The following is a 22986-nucleotide window of genomic DNA, read 5'->3' on the forward strand; positions in this document are numbered from 1 at the left end:
AACAAGCATCGTTAGCATTCTGAAAAAATGAAAATCATTGAATTAATGAAAATCAAGACAGCGATAAAATCTGCACTCAAAGAAGTTTGCCCGGCGATAAAACATGTTTTGCCTTCTTAAGTAAAAAAAATTGCATCTCTTTTTGCCCAAATAAATAAATGGATGGAAACAAATGACCAAAAACACGCAGATATACAAACTAACTGAAGATTGTTCTCACACACGGTTGCGCCCACAAACAAACTTAAACACAAACACTCATAAATCAATGATGTGAATGAAAATTACCACTTTAGTAAAAGTTTATAAATCAAAAACTCTTATTTTTTCGAAAATAAACAAAACTAATAAGTTTCTGCTTCACACAATCAATTCATTTTCATTGAATCTCTGGTAATAATTTCCCTTCTCTAAGCAAAGCTGCCCTGAAGCATAACAAAGAAAAACGTTTTGCTAGACTTAAGTACTGCCGTTTATTTCTGTGGTAGAAATGGTAACAGCATTAACGTTTTCAACCTAACTAATCGAATGAAACTTAAATTGAACTTTTTCACGACAGCAAACTTTTCCTTAAACAAAATGTTTTCCTGTCATATGCTGTGACAATATAGAACAAAAGGGTACAGAATTAATAAAAACGTACTGTCGTAATATTTGCAACAGAACAAGTAGTTAGAAACCTTTAGATCACAACTCAAGGATTTTTTTAAAAAAACCAAAAAATATCAGACAAATTTAGAACTTCCACTCGTAACGGGCACAGTTACTAGGCTATAACAGTCTTGAAAGTACAAAACTCATCCGGAGCCTAGTACCCGTCCATTTCGGGGCTGAATCCTCAATTTTCGCTGCTTTCGTGTTCTCTTGCTGGCTGCTCTGATTTGTTTCAGATAAACGAATAATCAAATTGGATATTGTTTAGTAAAAACGGGACGTTGTCACCTTGTTCTGGATCATCTGATGTATGGATAAATTGCCCAGTCTCCAAAGATGGCAGGTAGCGAACTTCTGGATGTTGTCAAAACCAATGACCGGAGATTCGACCGGTTCGCCCCTGCCAATTGGATACACAGTTTGAAGTCACACCCATAGTTCAACGTGTCACTTCAACGTGCCATTTAAACGTGCCAGTTCAACGAGCCAGTTACCCAGAGGTCAACGTGCCAGTTTCCCATAGTTCATCATCTAAAAACTTTTCATTATAGAGGACTATATATATATATATATATATATATATATATATATATATATATATGCTTCCGACGGGCGCAAGTAATATGTGTGTGTGTGTTTGTGTGTCTGTGTGCGTGGTTTGGTGGTTTGTGTGTGTGGTGAGTGTGTTTGTTTGTGTGTGTGTGTGTGTGTGTGTGTGTGTCTGTTTGTGTGTGTGTGTGTTTGTGTAATTTTGTGTTTGTGTGTGTATCAAGGCTGCAATAGCTTTTTTGTTGACTGGAACTAAAGGAACATTTAACTCAATTCCAAATTAATATGCGCCTGCCTTTACTTAGATAAGGTGAAATTACATTAATTTTCACAAGAAAGGAAGTTGCAACTTCTGCGTCATTGAATAGCAAAAACATTCAGTTTACCAACCATAAAAGAATGGCTGGCCATAATGGATACATTAATGAGAACTTATCAACGATAAAACTGTGAAATTGACTATAACAGTTTCTTGTCAAACATAAAACGCACAGTAATTGTAAATTACCAGCCTCTAAAATGGGCCATAATGCAATAATCATAGAAAATCGGGCACTTTCATGACGAGAAGAATTTTTCAGAAAAAAATAGAATAACCAAATGTTAAAGGTTACGTGCTGTCAAATTATAAACCAAACAATGCATCATTCGAAAAGTTATCCTAAAAAAACACTCATGTTTTTATTACGTTCTGAAGAGAGGCGATAATAAAAATTTTCTATGTCGTTTTAACTCTTTTGGAGCTTGTTAATGTGTTTCAAACTTTTCATCTCCTACTTTTCCTTAAAGTTGTTTTTAAAGCTTTCTTTTCATATTGTGATTGGAAGCATATTTCACTTACGAATGCAGTTTCTAATAATTATAATCCGTTACTCCATTTTGTCTTATATTTGGAGGTCGAGAGAACTTTATTTGTACGCTCAGTTATTCCAAATACGGCGTCGTCACTTATATATATGGAACTTTGTCAGGATGGATTGTTTTCCTGTCAAAAAATATTTAAAATTTGTTCACATTTTTTTGTTATTCGGAGTTCTGCGTTCTTCGGAGAATTTTTTCGTTCGTGAAACAGATCTTGTGCATTTTCTTATTTGGTGTTGAGAAAGCACACTCTTATGCCCAAATTGATTTGGTTGTTGATCATAAAAATTGATTGCAACGGTTGGTTTTGAAAAAAAGCACAAGCGATTTTTAATGACTTATTCTAGTTTTCAATGGGGGTTATTTTATGAAATACCAAATATACCTGATCCTCAATGCCATCCTGCTAATAATTTTTTTAAACCTGTTGTTCTATACAGAAAAGTACCCTGGGCGAGAGAGAAAGATTATCTTGTAAGATCTTACAAGGTTCTTATAAAAGATGGTTATCTTATAAGTTCTGACAAATTTCCAACAAAAGATGGTTATCTTGTAAGATCTTACAAGATGAATGGTTATCGTGTAAGGTTCTTGCAAGTTCATTCATGATGAGCTGCATTCCCATTGGTTCTTTTATGCGCAATTTTCCTCATTTAATGCATTGAAGTTTTGAGAATTGGTTGCGTATTTTGACTGATATTTTTATTCATTAGTGCTTTTCAAGATAATTTATACTGCATCAGTGCAAAATTATTAACTTGTACTTTTGACTTGACAAACGCTAAAAACGTGAAAGAAATTATTATTTTTTCCCTTACTTTTTATGCTCTCATGAATAAAAAATTGCAGAACTATTTATTTTTAAATCATTTTTTTCTCATTGCATTTAATCTGCAGGAACATAAAAACCCATATTCGCACTTTCCATTTAGTGCTGGGTGTAATTTTATTACTCAGAGTAATTTTTTGACTTTCAGGTTTTACACTGTTTAGAACAAATTACATATTTTTTCGTCTTGTGCATCTTCCCCAAATTTTTTATGCGCTGTGTATTTCAGTTCTGTGTATTTCGATCCTTGCAAGACAAGGATTAATCTTGTAAGAATCATATAAGACGAATGTTTATCTTATAAGGATCTTGTAAGACGAATGCTTATCTTGTAAGAATCTTGTAAGAAGAATGCCTATCTTGTAAGAATCTTGTAAGACGAATGCTTATCTTGTAAGAATCTGTCCGAAAATCTTGAAAGACGATGCATCCTCTTGTAAGATTCTGACAGAATCTTACAGGATCTTACATAACCATCCCCAGTCCACTCGGGTACTCACCATGAAAGGGGCCATTATGCAAAACTACGAATCATAAAATATTTCATAGAAAAGACTTTTTATGGAGTTTTGGGACCTTTTTATGGTTGTAAGTTTGGCATTTCAAGAAGTAATTATATATTTGTGTTTTGTGTTTATGTACGTGTGTCTGTTTGCTGCATGTCTGCATGCATTTTTGTTATGGGTTAACCTGCATGTGCGCCAAAGCACTGTTATCGAAAACTGCTTGAGTTATAACATAGTTATGAATTAATTAGTTAATAATTGATGAAGTCCATAAGGCAAAACTGTTGAAACAGCTAGAGCATTTTACGGCAATTATGAATCACCATTACTTAAATGAGAATCCAAATTGAAAGAGTTATAAATTAATTATTGAAAAGGCCGTCGTTAATTAGTTAATAATAGTTGGTGAAAATTGAATATGTGATGGTTGAATTCAACTCTGGTCAACGTGTTTCATAGTCGAACGAAATGCCAACTTGGTTTACTTTTGAATGAATTTGAAGTGTAAAGCTGTTGATTTTAATTAAAAAGATCTTGGTTTTAATTTCTTTGATGCTCATTTGGTATTGTGAAGCGTGAAAATTAAAACCACAGATCATATTTACTGAAGGAGTTAAAATAAGCTGAATCGAAAAAAGTGACTCCAAAAGCCTCGCAAAATGGGTGGTAGTCCACTAATCTTTGCCTTTTGTTTGGTCAACGCCTTTTTCTTATGTGGAGTCTCCGCTGGATCATGTAAGTGCTCATATAGTAGACCCTAAGAAAAAACCCCTCTCAGAGGGACCCAGTTATATATGGAATGGAGTCATTGCGTTGGTTCCATTAGTTTTTCAAATCTTTAAATTGATTACACAAGAGAGCCAATGGGAACTGTCGCTATTAAAACTAGGTTCCAGGACAACAAAAAGAACAACTAGTGGGAAAACCCAAAAGTCGCTCAAAAAAATTAATGCGACCACATAAGAGAAAAAACGAAAATTATAACCTGGAAACATTAAAAAGCTTTTTTTGTCATATTGAAAAACATTTAGGACCTATCATTGTTGAGATTAAATAAAGAACACCCAAAAAACCAACAAATAAGGGCAGTGCACATTGGACATGTCGTTAATGACACAAAAACTGGCGCCAACAAAAATATTGAATGATACCGGCAAAACTCAAAATTTTCACTAATAATTTTTATAACAGCTGCTCTGCTATCAATGAAGAAGAAAACTTCACATAGCCCCATTCGTTTCACTGGTTTCATATCTGTCCAGATAAAACTTTTTGGCAGTTAGATTTTGTGAACTCTATGAAAAATTATACAGCAGGTTAGCGTTGCCTTACTTTATACTCAATCAGTCCGACTAACAATCTTTCAGCTTTGCTGTTTAACCAATCTGTGTCGCCCAGAATATCACGTTAATTCCGAGCTAGATCAATCAAATTTTTGCTAAGAATTTGTTAATATCTCAAGTCGTAAAACGAAATTTGTAAAATATTTTTCAACAAATTGCAACCCGGTAACTTAGCTATTAAAATACAGTTTGCAGTTGTTGAACAAGCGGGCCTATATAATGGAAATCTGGTCAATAATAATAAAAGTAACAAAAATTTTGCCGAAATTTGACTTCAATAATGCCAATGATGATCCAGTGTTCGGCTAAGATATTGCAAGTAAGGGAACTGACGGTGTACTTTGTATAAAGATTCTTTTACCTTGGAACGAATTATTTTGAAAGTCAAAATCAAATCTGCTCTGAACAAGGCGATTATACCGTACACAAATGAAAAATGATTTGAAGAAACAAGACATTGTTACAAGTAAAATGCAACTCATGAAAATGCGCTTTAATACGCACTGCATGTCACTTCAGTTAGGCAAATAAAGAAATATTCAACAAATAGAATTACTCAACCTATAGAAGTTTTGTTGACTAAATTATAACTACGAAGATATTGTCTGAAAGAAATCATTAAGAATCGGACGCAATACTGAAAATGATATCTTAAAGTAAAATGACAATAGTAATTTGATGATAGTAGACACACTTAAGGTTGGCGTTTCAGCTCAGTTCTTGTATGACATTCACGCACTAATAATAGCATACATTAGCTATATATGTTAAAAAACGTGATGAAATCAATTGAAGTTTGCTTAGAAGGCAGCATTAAGTTTTACTTTTCAATTTTTTTTAATTTTGACGTTAAAATTGCCTTCTATTACTTGTGCTTATTAGTTTAAGCTCACCTCTAACTGTTTGTAAACTTAGCAAATGAAAAAATCGATAATGCAGTTAGTTTGGCTTGGTTCCAACAATAGCATCTACGCACATCTGCGAACAACTGTTTAAACTTCAGAAGAAATAGAGAAGAAAATATCAGAAAAATGCGGATTAACGAACTTAAGTTGTTGCATGTAAACGATAATCTTACTCTGAAAACAGAAGACTTGTTCAAGTAACTATTTTTGAGAATAAAAATAGTCACTCTCAAAAAAATTTCTCTCGTTAAATTTTACGGGAGATATAACAAGAGATATATTGACGGGGAAAAATTATCGAATTTTATGAAATACAGTATAAAGTACAGTAGTAAAAAAAACAGTATTGAGGTTGACAGAGATTGTTTCAGCGGTTTCTAGATATGCACTGGACAAAACCCGCTGAAAAGAATAATTGGTGATTTTTTTTTCTTTTAAAGGAACCAAATTTTCAAATTCTCAGCCAATATTTAATAAAGCAGAGTTTGACCAAACAGTTCAATAAACTTCCTGCATCTGTAAAGATACCGTCCATAACAATATTGCTTACTATTTTAATATTCTATAGCACAATATAACAAAATTTTAGCGATAGATTATGGAAAAAGAGATCAAAAACAATGGAAACAAGCCTTATGTTCGCAAAACGCTAAACCTGGATTACTCCTCGAAAAATAAGAAACTCAAAAAATTCTTTTTAAATTTCTATTTTACGATTGATGAGCTTTTTAACGATTTCACTCATGTCTTTCTACGTCAGATATATCAATTGGCAGAAATTGAGTGCACAAAAAAAAACGATTTGAGCATGTAGTTCCACCCCCCCCCCCCCCCCCACTAAGTGGGGTTGGAACAATAAACCTGGGTAAAACTATACATGTTTTTGCAAAATCACTAAGCATATGGCAGTTGATGCAAAGTTGTTTGATGCTTTTTTAGTCCACATGGCTTTTCTGAGTGATTACGACACGTTCAAGTTCTATCTCTTCTTTGAGGGAGTGACCCCACCAACCGAAGTCGAGTTCAAACTCGAGAGTATAAATGCAAATATAGACACTGATTTCCAGAGCATAACATCTGGCACCAATAACATCGATTGTCCAGATTATCCAGGATCGGATTCGAGCAACGAGGCTGTCATGAAGGTTACAGTTACCTTAATAAAAATATTCCCGCTTTTTCCATTAATAGGCTGAATCTTTGGGATAAAATTTGATATACGGTGTAGCCTGCTCTGGTCTTTTCAACTTAGCCCCACAAAAAATGGTAAGTGCTCAGTTTAACTTCACGACCGCGATTAAGAACCAAGTTTTTAGGATCTAGAAGATAGACTTCACTTGCAAAATTGAACAAGTCACGCAAGAAATTGCGTGCAAATGTTACAAATGTTCTATTTGGTAATGTCGACCAAGACCTCGGTGAAATTTGCTTACAATTTATTTTTCAAAGTTATTATTGTTCAGAGGGGAGGAGAAAACCTGTCAATCTTTTGGTCAAAGTTATCATTTCCTATGAAAACAAAGATTTAAATCCAAAAGTGGGATGATTTTTTAGGATTAATAACACCAAATCGATATACGGTCATGAAAACTAAGTGCTTCTGCCGACAATTCCGATACGACCAACCTACCCTACTAATTTTTTATTTAAAAAATAAGAAATTTTTTTGACAAAAAAGAAATTCCAAAACAAAGCCCACCCAGTGAAATGAAACTTGATAGCCTTGATAAGAAACATACTTAATCTTGGAAAATCTTACCAAGATCTTGCCATGTTACATGGCAAGATAATATCAAGATATGTACCAATTGTATGATCTTTGCATGGCTATCAAGAAACAAGATCTTGGCAAGATTTCCAAGAAAGACTAACCATGACATGGCAAGAGATACCAAGTCGTAAAAATTAAAAAGCACCTTCAAACAAGATTTAGCACGAATTCATATGATTAAGCACGATTTATCAAGATTTATCAAGAATTATCAAGAATTGTCGGAAAATTCAGCTCCCGTTAGTTTATCAACCAACAATTGAGCCTACTTTTTTCAGTATAGTTAAATTTTTAAGTGGGTGCTAGCTCGGTATGTACATAGTACACACCTTATACAGGACCGCCATCGGGAAGGCCCCCACTAAAGTCCCATAAAAACATCTTTTTTTAACAAAAATGGTCGTCCTGGTATATATTTCAAAAACGCCGGTAATACCGTTTAGCAGTCATATATCAGCTTATTGTTCCCTAAGTATCTTTAAAAAATTAGAATCGAACACAAAATTCTTCAAAAATCGATTTTCTCTTGAAAATGCCAACTTTTTTTGAATTTCCACATTCTGAGAGAGTTCTTAAACAATTTGCTACTGGTACCAATAGTACAAGCCAGGGAAGAGTACAAGGCAGGAGGCAAACGACTTCAAATTGTTTTTCTAAGGAATAAAAAAAGTAATCGCCTGATATTAAAGTAACAATTCTACAGTTCTACTTGATAGTTTAATTTTGTGTTTTATCATTGAAATGGTTGTGCCCAGTGATTTTTCTTACTAATTGTAAATCCCAAAACATGTATTAGTTGATTTTATACCGAAAAGCTTCTTTGATCGCACAACGGAACAATTTTTTTCTGAATGATCCAAATTACCCCAAAAACAAGTTTATGCAGAAAAACTGATTTTTCTCTGGATTCCCAGTTCGTTTTTCCGCCACCTCATTCCGGGTTGCTTAGAAACAAAGATTTCTATATGTCAAGATTTATCAAGATCTTATCAAGTTACGCCAAGAAAAGTTCCTGACATGTCTTGATAAGATCTTGTCAAGATCTTATCAAGGTGTTCCAAGAAATGTTTGTTCATCAAGATCTTGGCAAGATGTTTCAAGTTTTGCACGAGTTAAAAAGATCTTGCATGTCATGGCAAGGTGTATCAAGTTTCGTTTCACTGGGCAGTGTTAAATCTCCTGCTACAAAAAAAAATAAACAGGAAAAATCAATGCCAATTTAACATGGCAAGGACAGATGAATGATAACGTTAATCATCCCATTAGTTCACCTTTCAGTAAATTTGTGCAGCAAATAACAATAATCGGTTTGAATCCTTTCCTGCATCGAATCCTTCTGACACGAAACGTGATATAAAACCTCAATGGTCAAGTTCAATATCACATAACGGCAGTTTAAAATGTAATGTTTGTTCGCATGTAAGTTTCGACATCTAATCTTTCGAAATATGTTAAAGATTACGCTCAAAAATAGAAGACTTTTTTTCTCAAGTCAAAACTGAAAGATAGTTTTTTCACAAAAATCAACTTCGTTTTCAGTACACACTGAGTTAATACCAAAGTAAAGAAAAACCGCTGCGTAACATCAGACTCTCAGTACTCAGAATCGCACTGAAATTCACAGAAACATTCTAAGTGTTAATAAAATTGATGAAAATCTTTATGATACTGAAAAAAGGTGTAAGTGTTGAATTTTTTAAAACAACGTCTGAAAAAATTATTGAATTTCGTTTTCAAAATTTTGTTTTTTTCAATTAGATTTCGGCATCAAATTTTATAACCGAATTGAAAAAACAAAATTTTGAAAACGAAATTCAATAATTTTTTCAGACGTTGTTTTAAAAAATTCAACACTTACAGCTTTTTTCAGTATCATAAAGATTTTCATCAATTTTATTAACACTTAGAATGTTTCTGTGAATTTCAGTGCGATTCTGAGTACTGAGAGTCTGATGTTACGCAGCGGTTTTTCTTTACTTTGGTATTAACTCAGTAAACAAAAACTGTAGTTCGGGAGCTCAATTCAACTCTTTTTCGACTATAAGAATACGTACAAAGCATAGCAACAACGTGTAAGCATTAAGACGTACAAAGCAACAAGTGAAACTTAGGCGGCAAGGTTTTTTCGATGCTGTTTTACTGGTTTTTTGTCTGATGTTATTGACGTAAAATCAGTTCGTATTCAATCGGCAATTGTCTAGAAAACCTAAAAATATTAAGCCGAAAACCACCTCAATCGGTACATATCGTGGTTATATTTACTTAAAATTAGGTTAATTGAACTTTTTCGGAACTTTCAACGTACATTAGAACGTATTTAAATCTTATTTTAAAGTTTAGAAATACTCGATTCTGATTGGATGAAATTCGTTCATTTACTGCGTAACATCCTCCGGCCCGGAAGAAGATGTTGCGAAAACTGGTACAAGTTTTACAAGCGGACGGACGAGTGAACCGGTCGACGTACGTAAAATGGCGGAGCGCGCGACGCTATCGGAGCCGTAACGGAGTTCCACAAGCCATGCGGTTGGGTAGTAACCCCTAGGGTTGGTTTCCTCAACTATCCAAACCAAGTCACCGGTCTTAAGGTGTTGCTCGGCAGGCGTCTGCCACTTAGAGCGTCGGTTCAGCGTCGGTACGTACTCTCTGATCCAACGGGACCAGATCGCATTAGCGTACGACTGCGCACGGGCGTAACGTTTACGATGGTCAAACTCATTATTGCCGACAACAGACAGAATACCGGTAGAGTATTCTCCTAAAAGAAAGTGGTTGGGCGTTAAAGCGTTCAAATCGCACGGATCAGCGCTTACGGGTGTTAAAGGACGCGAATTAAGAGCATTCTCCACGAGACAAAAGGTAGTATGCAGTACCTCATCCGTGAGGCGACGCGTGCCAAGAATAGTATACAACACGCGTTTGAAGCTGCGTACCAGCCTCTCCCAGATACCACCTTGATGTGGTGCGCTGGGTGGATTGAATCTCCACTTAATACCTTTGTGAGCGAGCTCAGCTGCAATGTTGACAACGTTCCACTTTTCAATACTTTCTCGGAGTTCTTTCTCCGCTCCAATAAAGTTAGTGCCATTGTCCGACCAAATCATGGCAGGTGTACCCCTACGTGACACAAACCGCTCGACTCCCATAACACAAGAACTGGTGTCCATTGATGTAACTATCTCGACATGGACAGCGCGAGTAGTGATACAGGTGAAGAGGAAGCCCCACCTTTTCTCAGTTGTACGGCGGACAGTAACATAGAATTCCCAAAGTAGTCAACGCCAGTGTTTGTGAAGGGAGGAGACTGGTAAGCAAGTCTCTTTAGGTAAGTCAGACATGACATGATTGGTTGCATAGTTACAGCTAGGAATTCTCGGCATCTCAGGCAGTGTGCTTTGATGGAACGTAAAGACGATCTTAGTTTCAGTACTGTATAGTGTTCCTGCACAATTGATCTTAGGTATTCAACGCCCTGATGATCATGCTTTACGTGCGTGTGTTCAAGGAACAGTTTTACAAACGTTACAAATCGTTTTACAAACAAATGTACATAGTACACACCTTATACAGGACCGCCATCGGGAAGGCCCCCACTAAAGTCCCATAAAAACATCTTTTTTAACAAAAATGGTCGTCCTGGTATATATTTCAAAAACGCCGGTAATACCGTTTAGCAGTCATATATCAGCTTATTGTTCCCTAAGTATCTTTAAAAAATTAGAATCGAACACAAAATTCTTCAAAAATCGATTTTCTCTTGAAAATGCCAACTTTTTTTGAATTTCCACATTCTGAGAGAGTTCTTAAACAATTTGCTACTGGTACCAATAGTACAAGCCAGGGAAGAGTACAAGGCAGGAGGCAAACGACTTCAAATTGTTTTTCTAAGGAATAAAAAAAGTAATCGCCTGATATTAAAGTAACAATTCTACAGTTCTACTTGATAGTTTAATTTTGTGTTTTATCATTGAAATGGTTGTGCCCAGTGATTTTTCTTACTAATTGTAAATCCCAAAACATGTATTAGTTGATTTTATACCGAAAAGCTTCTTTGATCGCACAACGGAACAATTTTTTTCTGAATGATCCAAATTACCCCAAAAACAAGTTTATGCAGAAAAACTGATTTTTCTCTGGATTCCCAGTTCGTTTTTCCGCCACCTCATTCCGGGTTGCTTAGAAACAAAGATTTCTATATGTCAAGATTTATCAAGATCTTATCAAGTTACGCCAAGAAAAGTTCCTGACATGTCTTGATAAGATCTTGTCAAGATCTTATCAAGGTGTTCCAAGAAATGTTTGTTCATCAAGATCTTGGCAAGATGTTTCAAGTTTTGCACGAGTTAAAAAGATCTTGCATGTCATGGCAAGGTGTATCAAGTTTCGTTTCACTGGGCAGTGTTAAATCTCCTGCTACAAAAAAAAATAAACAGGAAAAATCAATGCCAATTTAACATGGCAAGGACAGATGAATGATAACGTTAATCATCCCATTAGTTCACCTTTCAGTAAATTTGTGCAGCAAATAACAATAATCGGTTTGAATCCTTTCCTGCATCGAATCCTTCTGACACGAAACGTGATATAAAACCTCAATGGTCAAGTTCAATATCACATAACGGCAGTTTAAAATGTAATGTTTGTTCGCATGTAAGTTTCGACATCTAATCTTTCGAAATATGTTAAAGATTACGCTCAAAAATAGAAGACTTTTTTTCTCAAGTCAAAACTGAAAGATAGTTTTTTCACAAAAATCAACTTCGTTTTCAGTACACACTGAGTTAATACCAAAGTAAAGAAAAACCGCTGCGTAACATCAGACTCTCAGTACTCAGAATCGCACTGAAATTCACAGAAACATTCTAAGTGTTAATAAAATTGATGAAAATCTTTATGATACTGAAAAAAGGTGTAAGTGTTGAATTTTTTAAAACAACGTCTGAAAAAATTATTGAATTTCGTTTTCAAAATTTTGTTTTTTTCAATTAGATTTCGGCATCAAATTTTATAACCGAATTGAAAAAACAAAATTTTGAAAACGAAATTCAATAATTTTTTCAGACGTTGTTTTAAAAAATTCAACACTTACAGCTTTTTTCAGTATCATAAAGATTTTCATCAATTTTATTAACACTTAGAATGTTTCTGTGAATTTCAGTGCGATTCTGAGTACTGAGAGTCTGATGTTACGCAGCGGTTTTTCTTTACTTTGGTATTAACTCAGTAAACAAAAACTGTAGTTCGGGAGCTCAATTCAACTCTTTTTCGACTATAAGAATACGTACAAAGCATAGCAACAACGTGTAAGCATTAAGACGTACAAAGCAACAAGTGAAACTTAGGCGGCAAGGTTTTTTCGATGCTGTTTTACTGGTTTTTTGTCTGATGTTATTGACGTAAAATCAGTTCGTATTCAATCGGCAATTGTCTAGAAAACCTAAAAATATTAAGCCGAAAACCACCTCAATCGGTACATATCGTGGTTATATTTACTTAAAATTAGGTTAATTGAACTTTTTCGGAACTTTCAACGTACATTAGAACGTATTTAAATCTTATTTTAAAGTTTAGAAATACTCGATTCTGATTGGATGAAATTCGTTCATTTACTGCGTAACATCCTCCGGCCCGGAAGAAGATGTTGCGAAAACTGGTACAAGTTTTACAAGCGGACGGACGAGTGAACCGGTCGACGTACGTAAAATGGCGGAGCGCGCGACGCTATCGGAGCCGTAACGGAGTTCCACAAGCCATGCGGTTGGGTAGTAACCCCTAGGGTTGGTTTCCTCAACTATCCAAACCAAGTCACCGGTCTTAAGGTGTTGCTCGGCAGGCGTCTGCCACTTAGAGCGTCGGTTCAGCGTCGGTACGTACTCTCTGATCCAACGGGACCAGATCGCATTAGCGTACGACTGCGCACGGGCGTAACGTTTACGATGGTCAAACTCATTATTGCCGACAACAGACAGAATACCGGTAGAGTATTCTCCTAAAAGAAAGTGGTTGGGCGTTAAAGCGTTCAAATCGCACGGATCAGCGCTTACGGGTGTTAAAGGACGCGAATTAAGAGCATTCTCCACGAGACAAAAGGTAGTATGCAGTACCTCATCCGTGAGGCGACGCGTGCCAAGAATAGTATACAACACGCGTTTGAAGCTGCGTACCAGCCTCTCCCAGATACCACCTTGATGTGGTGCGCTGGGTGGATTGAATCTCCACTTAATACCTTTGTGAGCGAGCTCAGCTGCAATGTTGACAACGTTCCACTTTTCAATACTTTCTCGGAGTTCTTTCTCCGCTCCAATAAAGTTAGTGCCATTGTCCGACCAAATCATGGCAGGTGTACCCCTACGTGACACAAACCGCTCGACTCCCATAACACAAGAACTGGTGTCCATTGATGTAACTATCTCGACATGGACAGCGCGAGTAGTGATACAGGTGAAGAGGAAGCCCCACCTTTTCTCAGTTGTACGGCGGACAGTAACATAGAATGCCCAAAGTAGTCAACGCCAGTGTTTGTGAAGGGAGGAGACTGGTAAGCAAGTCTCTTTAGGTAAGTCAGACATGACATGATTGGTTGCATAGTTACAGCTAGGAATTCTCGGCATCTCAGGCAGTGTGCTTTGATGGAACGTAAAGACGATCTTAGTTTCAGTACTGTATAGTGTTCCTGCACAATTGATCTTAGGTATTCAACGCCCTGATGATCATGCTTTACGTGCGTGTGTTCAAGGAACAGTTTTACAAACGGATGACGTGCATCTTAGATGATTGGGTACTTTACGTTAAACCCAACTTCAATTAACCGCTTGATGCGGCCCGAGGAACGGATTAGCCCATTTGGACTAATAAACGGTGAATGTGGAGCAATTCGGCTACTCCGTTTAACGAATTTATTGCCAAGAAGATCTTTTCTTTCGGCTTCAAAAGACTCTCCTTGAACCAAATACTGTAGATGACGCTCGGCTTCGTCAAGCTCAGTAGGGTCAGTAATGCTACCATCGGGGTAACGGTAGCCGGCATGTTTCGGCAAAAGCCGGAGAACGTATGCGGCAATGCGCAAGTACTTTGGATAAGAACTAAACTTATCAAATGGGAATAACGACGGAACGGGAGTTATCTGTTTTTTAACAGATGTAGCGAGAGAAACAGTGTCTTCTATGATGACTGCTTGGTTGACGCCAAGTTTGATGTTATTAATGACGTCTTTGTTCGGTACGAAAGAGAAACGTGAATTAGTTAAGAAGTGTGGACCTTTGACCCAACTGCTTAGTTGCAAAGCTTCAGCGGACATCCCACGCGTGCCAGCGTCAGCTGGATTATCCTTAGTTGCGACGTGGTTCCATTGGTCAACGCTGGTATAGTCAAAAATTTCGCAAATACGGTTTGCAACAAAGATTGGTTGTTTTTCATTAGAGTTAATCCATTGGAGGACGGTCGTGCTGTCTGTCCACATGAATACTTGGTTAACAGTTACAGTAAGTGCCTGAATAATTTCGTTCTTCAGCCGAGCGGCAAGTAGAGCTGCTTGCAATTCCAGTTTTGGGACAGTCATTACCTTCATTGGCGCCACGCGCGCTTTCCCCAAAACAAACGTAAGCTCTGTTTTTATCTTGCCCGTCGGAGTTGTTACTCGGGCTCGAAGAAATGCAACGGCACTAAAAATGTCCTGAGAACTGTCACCGAACATATGCAACTCTATATTATCAAAGGGTCCGCTAAAGTAACTTCGAGGAATTTTGATGTTTTCAAGCTTTGGTAAGTCTGCACTCCAAACCAAAAATCTTTGAACCATGTCCTGTGGGAGCTCGTCATCCCATTGTTGTCCTGTGACACGCCAGATGTCTTTTAAGAGCAGTCGCGCACCGACGGTAAACGGTGCGACAAGACCAATGGGGTCAAAGACTTTCGAGACAAGAATTAGGACCAAGCGTTGCGTGAGGGACTTGGTGATAGCGCAGCTTGTAGCCCGACTCACAACTAAAGTGTCATTAGTGTGATCCCACTTTAACCCTAGCACATGCGATGAATCCTCCTGACATGAAACAATAACCTTGGGCTCAGTAGATTGAGGGGAACGATCAATTCGGTCAGCCAGATTTGGTACATTGCTTACGAACTTTGTAAGCTTGAACCCACCGAGATGGAGAAGATGTACCAATTCCTTCGATCTATTGATGGCTTTCTCGGTAGACTCCACTGAGTCAAGGTAATCGTCCATGTAGAAGTTTTCAAGGACGGCTTTTGCAGCTTCGGGGTAAAACTTGGCATTGTCTCTCGCAGTGCGTTGTAATGCATAGTTGGCGCATGTGGGCGAGTCTTTAGCCCCGAATATATGGCGCGTATATTGATACACTACAACGTTAGTTGTGGGGTCCTCCCGCCACAGAAAGCGTAGTGATGGTTGATCTGATGGTAATACACCAACCTGTAGAAACATTCCCTCGATGTCGGCAGAGACGGCATATGGATGTTGTCGGAAGCGAAGAAGTGCGTAAATAAGGATTTGGAGCAGATCAGTTCCAGTGAGCAAAGATTTATTCAGTGAGGCGCCATGAAATTTTGCTGCTCCATTGAGCACCCTACGCACCTTACCTGGTTTGTTCGGGTTTAAAACCGGATGGTGGGGTAGGTACCACTCTTTATCAGACCGGCTCTCAACCTTGTGAGCGTCCGGAACCTCAATTACATACCCCTTATTTAGGTATTCCTTGATGGTACTAGTATACTTCTCTCTGAGGTCTTCATCCTTGGCCAAACGTTTTTCGAATGATTTTAGTTGCACAAGGGAGGAGAAGTAATTATTTGGGAGCTGGATGTTGTCTGCTGCCCACAGCATTCCGACATCTTATCTCAGGCCATTGTGTATGGTGGTACTATCAAGAATTTCTTGAGTCCTTGCGTCTGCTGCAGATCTTGAGTCTACCTGCTTGTTTGCTCCGAATGATTCAATGTCGTACCATGATTTTACTTGACTTGCTAACTCATTGTCCTGTTCGATATTCACTTTAAAGCACGTTGAGGTTAAACACGAACTTGATGGTAACGGACCGCTTACGACCCAACCTATGGGTAAGCGTACGGCAACGGGTAAACGCTTCTCATCGGCAGAGACGTATTCTAACGGGCGGATGGCATGATAGACATCTTGTCCGAGTATCATCTCAATGTCTTTTTAGGAATATGTCACGGGATCAAGGACCGCTAAGTGTGGGTAATTCTCTTGCAGGGCCTGTACATTAATTATATCAGAGCCGACGTTCAGACTCTCTTTAACGAAAGGGTTGATGGTAAATGGTTCGAAATCTTGGTGTTCTCTTGGTTTCAAGTAACTTCGACAATCCTAGTGTCAAATACTTCTTCGGTATTAATACCCTTGACAGTTAGCTTTAGTGCTCTACCGTGCAAACCGAGTCTATCTGCTAGACTACCGGCCACCCAAGAGTTACTGGTGGCGGTATCACACAATACTAAAGCCTTGGTACCTAAACCGGACGAATTGGCCAACTGCAATTCCGTTACCTGAAGGAGCCCCTTAACATCAGTAACAGATGACATTGTTGTGGTCTTATTAGACGGCTGTTGACTAGTAGTTGCTTTATTTGGACCTGTGTTGCCAGAAGACTGGATATTATTGGGATTTTTTGACTGTTTTGTTGGGAAAACCCTATCTGCTCCATGCAATTGTGAGTTATGCGAACTATTACACCCTTCTGCTCGGCACTTTCTTGGTTAAGGACACTGGCGGAATGTGTGCTTATCACGTAAGCACGAAAAGCAAAGTATATTATCGGCCACCAACTTAGCTCTCTGGTTTGGGGTCTTTTCTTTGAAAACTCGACACTCCCATAGCCGGTGGTTACCTTTGCATACAATGCACCGAGAGTAATTGTTTGTGAAAGAAGATGGCATTTGCTTCTTTGTTTCCCTCTGTTGCGAATTCGATGCAAACACTTTTGAGGCTGTTTTGGTCTTGGTTACTGAAGTGCTGTTCTCTTCAGGTTTTGCCTTGGTTGCGCTTTGTTTCATAAGATCATGGGCCTCAGCCTTTTCTTTCAGCCAATCGTTAAAATCAAGGAGGGCAGGCTTAACCCAGTGCTTCTTAACCGTAAAGAGTGACCATGACTCTTTCTTGTTTGGTGGTAACTTGGTTAAGTAGGGAAGCGCTCTTCAAGTCAGCATCATATGATAGTGACTTGAAAACCCCAACGAGGCTGGATATGGCTGCAGAATAGTTACTGATGTTATCACTATTGTGCATCTTAAGAGGCGGAAAGTTGCTTAGTTTATCCAAGTGTGCACTTATGACTGCCTGTGGCTGGCCAAATTTACGTTCCAAAGTCCTTAGTGCATCCTTGTACATTAAACCACAGTAAGCAAACTCGGCGATTGCAATCTTTGCTTTACCGGTGACGAGTGTTTTAAGGTAAGTCAATTTATATATATATATATATATATATATATATATATATATATATATATATATATCGCGCTTTTGAATTGACCATACCACTCATGCCACTTTAATGGGTCGCCATTAAATTCTGCAAGTTTCCACTCGGGCAAAGGGTCGTTTTTCTTACTTGTTATCGCCTCAGCCAGTTCCCTAATCAATGACATATTGTCTGGTATCGGAGGAGCAGGTGCAGACCTGCGGACTACTCCAATTTAACGGAGTAGGCCCCATATAGGGGTATGTTGGCTGAAAAACCGGAGTGGCTAGACCAGGTACAACATTACTAGTGGTTTTCCTGCTGTGCACCTGATGGTGATTGCATATCAATCAAAGGGGGCGAATTTTGATAAATTCGTAGTGGAACATAAGTGCTTGATGGTGCGATATGGGTTTGGAGACATTTGGAGGCAGACTATTCACGGTGGTTGTGTCTTGGTTGACTATTGACGGTCTTTGCTGTGGAAACCGCCAATGACTCATATTTGGCACAAAGTTTTGGCCAAAGGGGATATTGGGGATATTTGGGACAGGAGCAGCAACGGAACGTACAGCTTTGTGTACTGGGTTATTATTATTCTGGAAAGTGTTGTTGACGAGAGGAGGATTAATCAAAGGGGCGTGTGGAATGGGAGCAGTGAGGTTAGGTGCAAATACTGGGTTCGGGATGGGAATGGAATTATGATGAGCGGGTTCGGAGTTGTGCTGTTGATGATTTGGACTTGGTGGGGCGCTTGGATGCAAGGGAACGTTTATTGCGGGGGCTGGATGATTTGTTTTCGGAAAAGTAGGAATAGTGGCGTTTGGTGCTCGGGGGACAAAATTAATTTGTTGTCGGGAGCACATTCACTGGGCCGAATTATTCTTGGGTAGACTTGATGTTTCAGGTCCCCCTGGGGTGAAGAAGCCCCTGGGGCGTGTACAGAAGGCGGCTGACTATCCGCGGTTCCTTGGTTAGTTATGTTTGGAAGCGCCATGCCTTGCTGGCCGGTTTGATCTATTTGCGCTCTTAAATGCGCCTGGTACAACGCCTGTGTGTTAGCAGCAGCCAAAAAAATTTCAGGTGGAGTATAATAGGGGTCGAGTTGCTGCAAGGTCTCAATGCTTAAAAAGTAATTGCCTCAACAATTTTTTGGAATGGTATGCCTTGAAGTGTCAGTGTTGTGATCTTCCACTGCTTCGCCGTTATTGTGGCTAGGGCATTTTGGAGGGTCAATCATAACCTGTGGTTCGCTAGTTTTCTCCTCATTGTGAAAACTTAAAGCAAGTGAGGTGTTGATCCAATCTTGCGCAGCCTTTTCACTTCTCATTGAGCTCCTAGCACTTGCAGTTGTTTCAGATTGGCTACCTTTAGAAACGGCGTCCAGCAATTCAAATTCTTGCAGAGTTGCCTCTGCCAACCGTTTCCTGTTGTTTTCCTCCAGTTCATCCAATTCCATTTGCTTTTTCTGTTTAGCAAGGCGAACGGCTGCCTCATTTTGTTTTTCAATTTCTTCACGCTTCATCTTAGCAATTACGTAATCATGTTTACGCGGACTAGATGTTTTTGACGATGTCATAATTGAGGGAAGTCTAGAACGAATGGAAGCCCTCGGTTCCTGAAACTCACTCACTTTATCATCAGCAGAGTTGATGTAGTTTCGTGCTGAAGTGAGGATCTTGTCGTTCTTGGTTGTCATTGCCTCTAAGTAAGACTCTAGTGAAGGACCAAGTGCACTTGGATCCTCCGTTTTTCCAGCAAATGCCATCAGGTCCTCATTTTTGTCTACAACGGTCATAAATGCTTCGTTGCACTTTGTTACTAGGCGTTCAACTTTCACTCGCCTACTTTGACTATTTATACAATGAAGGATATCTTCATGTATAGCATGCAATTCAGCCTCACGCTTTGACCTGGCAGCGTACATTTTTTTGATTTTTTGATCAAGACTATTCGACATCATGATGTTATTATTTCTAAAGACCAGCAATCCTACCACTGCACACGGTTATAATTTATATGCACACTCCAATTTATATGCACACTCCAAACAAACCTAATACACGCAAAACGAACCCAACGCAAAAGACACCAAACACAGCACACTGTAGACAGTCTGTAAAACAAACCACCCAAAGAGCAAATAAGGTCGTCGCGTCGAGCACACTGTGCCCGACAAAAACAGAAGTGGAGCGCTGATCGCTATGCGCTTAACGCGGAGGGAGACAAAGGACACACGGGAAGTCGAGTGAGCAACGCGCGACGAAACGGAGACGTTACGGACGGAAAGTCGAGCGAGCAACGCGCAACGCGACGGAAACGGGACAGACGAGAAGTCGAGCGAGCAATGCGCGACAGAACGGAAACGGGACGTGCGGGAAAACGAACAAAACGGGACGGTGGGAAAGAACGGGCGGGAAATGAGTTCGGAAAGAACTATGTTAGCAGACCACAGCAAAAACTCAAGCAAACAACCTAGCCGTAACTCCAGAACAAACTTAAGTCACACCCTAGGAAGAAGGAGAGAAGCTACTGCAAGACAATCTAATATAGTTCATAATGGGTCTATAACGACAAATTTAACGACAAACTATTTTACGGCAATGCAGTAGTACATTAAAAGGATGAAAAGGTCGAGAAATTTACTAGCCGTAACTCCAGAATAAACTTAAGTCACATCCTATCAAAACCCAAACCAAAACAAACAATCAGAATACTAACGGTATTAAACAAACTACAGCAAAATTGAATGAACTACAATAGTGTATTTGTAGACTAAGACAGTTGGAAAAGTCACGAAACAATCCAGCCGTAACTCGAGAATAAACTTAAGTCACACCCTAGAAGGTAACAAGACCAAACCAACTAGCAATCATACAAGTACACACAAACATAGAGCAGCAAAATCAAAATACTACAACAGGAGGGCTAGTAAATTAGTAAAGTTGAAAAGTCAAAGGACAATCCAGCCGTAACTCGAGAATAAACTTAAGTCACACCCTAGAAAGCTATAAGACTTAAACAACAAACCAGAATACTAGCATACTCAAAATACTACAGCAAAACAACAACATACTTTATCACATATGACATACTACACTGAAATTCAGAAAAGTAGACGGAGAAAACGAAAAGCGAAGTTTTGGGAGAGCGACGTTATTGAAAAAACGGAAAACGAATAATTGTAAAGTTAAAGAACGAAAAGGACGCGGAAGAAAAACGGTACATATACGAGCGACGAGAAAATTATGGGAATTCGATATCTTTTTGTAGGCCGGAGGTTGTTAAAATTTTCACAACTTTTTCTGTGTTAATTGAGTTTCACTCAAATTACGAACCTTCTTGCTGGAAATTCGATTTTTCGACAAATTTGTCAAAAAATTTTTGCCTTTGTCCAATTTTTTTCATATTTTGGTCAATTTTTTGCAAATTCTTGATTTCGGAAAGGTAATCCAGTAAACTGGACGGTTTTATGCTCGAAAATAAGGTTTTTCAATATTCTATATTGATATTCTATTTTTTTTTTTTGATTTGCATCAAAATTGACCAAAAATTTTCAAAATTGGACAAATTAGCATAATTTTCTCTCAATTTTCTCTTTATCAGAGGTTATTCTTTGACATACGAGCCGACTATATCAATTTTCTCGACTTTTTGGTAAATCTACCAAAAATTTTGTTTTTCGTCTCGAAAATTATGTTTGTGAGGTTAATGGTTACTGTTTACGAATATTTTTCACAGGAATTGTTTGATATTAATACCACTGAATTGTCGAAAAAAATACGGGTTGGGTCTCTTGCCGTCTAACATTTCATCAATTCACTACATTTCAATAAAAATTTGAAGCTTCTGTCTTACAGTTTTTTCTCCCCTGGCGATGAGGATTGAATAGAGTGTCAGTTGAGACTCTTTTCTGCACTTTGAACCCATTTTTTGACAGTTTTGATCGTCCTGTATTTGCCGATGTCGCACTACCAGTTGTCTGCTGTGTGCTGTTGGGTTGGATTGTTGGCTCGATTCAATAATGCTTTCCTGGCCTCGCTGTCATAGCATTTCCCATGGGGTGATTGAATCGTTTGAGCGTGAAGGTGACCTCTGAGACTTGGTGACCACATTGCCTCTCTGCGTCACTCGACAATCAATTGAGCACAATCTCGCCAATATTCAGTCAACTCATAGCTTCCATCCGCGTGTAAATTAAAGAGGCAAGCATGTCGCCGCATGTTGTCGTTGAGCTAACTGGGAAGTCATGATATGGTCTTGCATCTGCCAAATATTCTTTCATCTTCATTTTACAATTGCCATAATTGCTATTACTATTTGATAAGTTTATCACAACTATTAGGCTAAAAAGAAGGTAATTATTCCAAATTCAATAAAATCCAAAGGTGTCCCGGGTCGCGGGACCAATATTAACTCAGTAAACGAAAACTGTAGTTGGGGAGCTCAATTCAACTCTTTTTCGACTATAAGAATACGTACAAAGCATAGCAACAACGTGTAAGCATTAAGACGTGCAAAGCAACAAGTGAAACTTAGGCGGCAAGGTTTTTTCGATGCTGTTTTACTGGTTTTTTGTCTGATGTTATTGACGTAAAATCAGTTCGTATTCAATCGGCAATTGTCTAGAAAACCTAAAAATATTAAGCCGAAAACCACCTCAATCGGTACATATCGTGGTTATATTTACTTAAAATTAGGTTAATTGAACTTTTTCGGAACTTTCAACGTACATTAGAACGTATTTAAATCTTATTTTAAAGTTTAGAAATACTCGATTCTGATTGGATGAAATTCGTTCATTTACTGCGTAACATTTGGAACACCAATTATTGTCGATGGTTTTATTCAAATCAGAAGTTAACTTTTTTTATTATCAAAAAAAATGATTCTTCGCAGCCAATTGGCGTAGTATTAAGATAAATTAAGCAATAACGGACATCAACATCGAAAATTTTAATTGATCCACTTTACATTCACTCTGTTTAATGATCAGTCAAAAAGATTGACAATTCTGTGGCGTAGTTGAAGCAAAGATCTCGCCCAATGTAACAAAAAAAAACTGACTTGAAGATGAAAAGCAACTTCAGTTGGCTAAACTGAAAGAAAAATTTTCGCCCCAGCGAACAAAG

The 22986-nt window shown here is 38.2% G+C and overlaps 1 protein-coding gene across 1 annotated transcript; it reads left to right on the top strand.

Annotated features, from left to right (window-relative positions):
- Nucleotides 1-3889: 3889 nt before the first annotated feature.
- On the top strand, nt 3890-6858 carry LOC142357163 (uncharacterized). Its single transcript, XM_075408842.1, has 2 exons — nt 3890-4134; nt 6587-6858. The coding sequence occupies exons 1-2, from the start codon at nt 4059-4061 to the stop codon at nt 6841-6843; spliced, it is 333 nt and encodes a 110-aa protein (XP_075264957.1). The 5' UTR covers nt 3890-4058; the 3' UTR covers nt 6844-6858.
- The last annotated feature ends 16128 nt before the right edge of the window (nt 6859-22986 follow it).

The sequence above is a fragment of the Convolutriloba macropyga genome, unplaced genomic scaffold (assembly GCF_964194025.1).
Source record: "Convolutriloba macropyga unplaced genomic scaffold, txConMacr16.3 SCAFFOLD_1226, whole genome shotgun sequence".
Taxonomy (NCBI): Eukaryota; Metazoa; Xenacoelomorpha; order Acoela; family Convolutidae; genus Convolutriloba; species Convolutriloba macropyga.